The 4,011-nt window shown below is 56.5% G+C and overlaps 1 protein-coding gene across 1 annotated transcript; it reads right to left on the bottom strand.

Annotated features, from left to right (window-relative positions):
- Nucleotides 1-289: 289 nt before the first annotated feature.
- Nucleotides 290-2,695, bottom strand: Fam43a (family with sequence similarity 43 member A). The gene has a single exon (XM_021185510.2). The coding sequence runs from the start codon at nt 2,425-2,427 to the stop codon at nt 1,168-1,170; it is 1,260 nt and encodes a 419-aa protein (XP_021041169.1). The 5' UTR covers nt 2,428-2,695; the 3' UTR covers nt 290-1,167.
- Nucleotides 2,696-4,011: the final 1,316 nt, after the last annotated feature.

Here is a 4,011-nt window from a genome sequence, read left to right as displayed (position 1 = left end):
ACACACACACACACAAAATAGGAATATGAAATATACAGAGGCTGGCCACAGATAAAACACCCCGAGCTTTTTGGTCTGCTCCCAAAGCACCGCTGTGGGTAGCAAGGCCTCACCTCCGGCTCTCTTCCAGCCCAGCAGGACCACACTAAGACTGGAGGCACAACCCCGCCCCCACCTCCTCCCCGCCAATCATCTGGGGTAGCATTTCCAGAGGCTCTCGCCTGTTCTGACAGCTTTTCCTCTTTATTCTCACCCCGCGGCTGACATGCCAACAGAATTGAAACAATGCTGCTCAAAAAATAACAAAATGTTTTATACACATCTCCATATGTACAACCGAACAACATTTTACAGGTATCTTTTGCACAGCAAAAGAGATATAAACATTCAGCTCCGAGAACACAGTTATGTACAAAAAAAAAAAGTCAAAAATACTTCACAACAGTGCAAAAATATTTTACATAGCATCATGGAGTAGGAGCTTTGGGGCCAGAGGAAGGTGTGTATTTCTAAAGGAAAATTCCTTTTTTGTTTTTTAGATATTAGGTTTCTTTAACTGTAAACAAAACACGACTTTCATACACTGCCCCCCACCCCAAGAGTTATTTGAGAAATTTGGCATACTTTCAAGAGTTTGAGTCTGAGGTAAACAGCCCAAGCTCCCCTATCCGAAAGAACTGGGGGCAGGTAAAGCGGCTTTAAAGCCTCCAACGTTATGAAAGTGACTTTGTTAATGAGATATTGATGACAGAAAGAGGCCTTCCAGTCAGGGGGTCTGGGGAGGAAGTTGACCCCTCCTTCCCAAGCCCCAGCTGCCTCACAAACAGGAAACCGGCTGCTGGGCACCTCCAGCCCGCCCTTGGCCTTTTCCAACTTCAGCCAGCTCTCCCTCACCCACCCCAGAGAGCCTATCTCTCCTTTGTAGTGCTTCTCGCCCTCCCTGCCCCCCACCCCCCTGTTCACAACCTGAGCCACCTCAGAGCAAAAGCGCTGGGGCAACTAGCAGGAGGAAATAGCTTCCCCAGAAAACTCCAAAGTCGGGTCTGGGCTTCGAGTGCATCATTTTCCCTTTCCTGGAGGTTAGGGGAGAATAGAACTACTGTTGGGGAGCCACTATGTGTATGTTGGGGCGGGGGGGGGGCGCACACGGAGAAGTCTTCTGGCAGCTTAGCCCGAGTAGGGCTCATCTAGGCTGGTGCTGTCAGCAGGGCCCGATGGGTTGCCAGGGCTGACAGGGGTGGCATCCAGGCCTCCACCCTCGATGGAGCTCTCGCTGCCTGTGCTCTCGCCCGACAGCAGGCGTGTCACCCTTAAATCGGTCTCCAGGGTGCTCACGTCATTGCCAAAGCTAAGGTCGCCCAGGTCACTAATAAGCTGTGACAGTTGGGCCTTCATGTCTGAGGCACAGACTGACAGAGGAAGTGATGTCCCCGAGCTGGGGCCCAGCGAGACCCCGCCGTCCCCCAACGCCTCCTCGTGGCCATTTTCCAGCGGGTCCAGCAAGTCCTCACATTCCAACTGCATGGCCACCACCAGCGCCCTCTGCTCCTCAGCCTCTTCCTCTGCTGGATCCCCATCCCCCACGCCGTCCTCTTCTTCCTCCTCCTCCAGGCAGTCCTCCAGATGCTCCTCTTCTTCCTCCTGCTGTTCCCCAAGCAGGTCCTCGGTGATGGAGCCCAGCTTGGGAGCGCTGCGGCTGCGCTCCACTGGCGGCTTGTAGCAGCAAGGTCCGTGCAAGAGCAGCTTGCGCAGCGGCACCAGTGGGATGGTGTGTGCACCCACCAACTCCTGCTGCTGGTGACGCGCATCATCCCGCCGCTTGAGACGTTTAAACTCTGCCAGAGCGTTGGCTGATGTCTGGTAGAGCAGCAGGGCCATGGCCTGAGCCTTCTCCGGCTTGGACACCAGCACCGCGTGGCAGCGTAGCATTACCGCCTTGTGCTTCAGCTCATGCCGGTACACCCAGGCGAAGACTTTGGGCAGCCGCGCGTCTGCCACACAGTAGGTGACGCGGTGCAGCAGGTAGAGGTGGCCGGGACGTCGCAGCGCTCGCTCCTCGGCATGCACCATGCGGATGCCTTGTGCACTCACGGTCAGCTTCATCTTAGTCCCTTGACGGCCGGCCTCACTCTTGCTCCAGATCTTGCCCACCGCTAGGTCAGTGCAACCGTCCCCGCGCGCCTGGATGGTGGTGGCATTCCCCAGGTAGAGCACAGTGTAAGTGGGGTCCTCGCTGGTGATGTGCAGCTTCTTGCGCTTGGAGCGGAACATGCTGCCCACCCGGCTGAGCGCGCCTTCCGGGCAGGCTCTCGCCAAGGAGCTGAGCGCGGAGTAGTGCAGGCTCACAGCGTAGCCCTTAGGCTTGGACGCCTGCCGCGGCGGCGCCTCGGCCAGCAGCTCGAACTTGTGCTTCTTCCACGGCAGCATCTCCGGAGGACGCCCGGGGAGTGGCTGGGGCGGCGGTGGCCGAGCGCGGGGTGAGAGCCCCGCAGGGCCACCAACCCAGGCTACGCTTGGCCCGGGCAAGCTCGAAAAATAAAACTCAGGCTGGGAGGACCTCCGGGGCAGGGAGATGGAGGCAGGAGAGGCCAGATAGTGCTTGGGAACCCCGCAGGGGCTGGGGTAGGATCTTAGAAAAAAAAAATATTCAGGGGAGAGAGAGAGAGAGAGAGAGAGAGAGAGAGAGAGAGAGAGAGAGAGAGAGAGAGNGAGAGAGAGAGAGAGAGAGAGAGAGAGAGAGAGAGAGAGAGAGAGAGAGAGCGCTACAGAAGCCTAGATGAGGAGGACCAGGACAAAAGTCTCAGACAAGCAAAAAAATAAGCGAGCGGAGCAGAAAATATTTTAGAAAAAGGCCAAATGAGTGCGTGCAAATAAATAGAGGTGGGCGGCTCGGCCAAAGCAACCGGGATGGTGAGAGAAATAAGCTGGAACTCTTCTTCAGCGAACGTGACACACACACAAGTCTTGGGCCAGGGCCAGGAGCCGCGGAAACTACAGCAGTGCGCCCAGGGGCCGGTGCTCCCCACCCCCAGTGGGTGCAGGAGAGGGCGAGCCCCTTGGCTGAACTGGTCCCTGAATAAGCAGCTTGCCCCCAAGAGTGGTCCGAGAGGTCTGGCTGGCCGCGGCGGGCCAAGCACAGCGGTCCCGCAGCTCACTGCATCCTCGCTCCGAGGGGACGCCGGGGACTCGCGCTTGGCCGTCTCGGCCAAGGTAGCGCGGGGTTCCGAGGGCAGGACGCGCACATCGTCCGCTCCGGGGACTGCCGCTACCTCATTGCTTCCCTCCGGGGGTGTCCGGCTCCGCTTCGGGGTTCTCGGCGATCTGCAGCGCGCCCTCTGTGGTCGTGCGCGCGGTAGCCGACTAGCTCGCTTCACATCATTGCCGTCCGGGAGGAAGATCTCGGGTTAATATAGGCCGGCACGAACCATTCACCGCGCGGACAGGGGAGGAGCACAGGAGAGGATCCCTTTAGGGCTGCGACGCCAGACGCAGTTCTGGTCTCTTAAAGGGACCAGGTTGCAGGCACTGGTCGAGGGAAGGGAAGACTAGTTCACTTAGGCAACCACGTTCCAAATTTACCAGCATCTCTTTTAGCTATAGAAACCAAAAGACCTGGAGTTACCCGATAGATAGCAAGAGGAACTTAAACTTTGACACTCCACCCTAGGCTAAATTGCAACTCGCTGAATAAGTCTACGTCTAGATCGAAACTTCTGGAGGAGGCGGTGGAAGTTGAGCTTGTAGGCTCTGGGGAAAATTGCGTAGTATTTTGTCGTTGTGGTGACTGTTGTTGTGTTTCTTCTGTGACAACTTCAAGAGAATTCGCAGGTTCTGTTTACTATTATTCTTTAATAATCATCTATTAAAGAAAATAAAGAGCCGGGCAGTGGTGGCACACACCTTTAATCCCAGCACTTGGGAGGCAGAGGCAGAGGCAGGCAGATTTCTGAGTTCGAGACCAACCTGGTCTACAGAGTGAGTTCCAGGAGAGCCAGGGCTACACAGAGAAAC

This window comes from Mus caroli, chromosome 16 (assembly GCF_900094665.2).
Source record: "Mus caroli chromosome 16, CAROLI_EIJ_v1.1, whole genome shotgun sequence".
Lineage (NCBI taxonomy): Eukaryota > Metazoa > Chordata > Mammalia > Rodentia > Muridae > Mus > Mus caroli.
The sequence above is the reverse complement of the archived record's forward strand: the minus strand, read 5'-3'. Positions and strand labels throughout refer to the sequence as shown.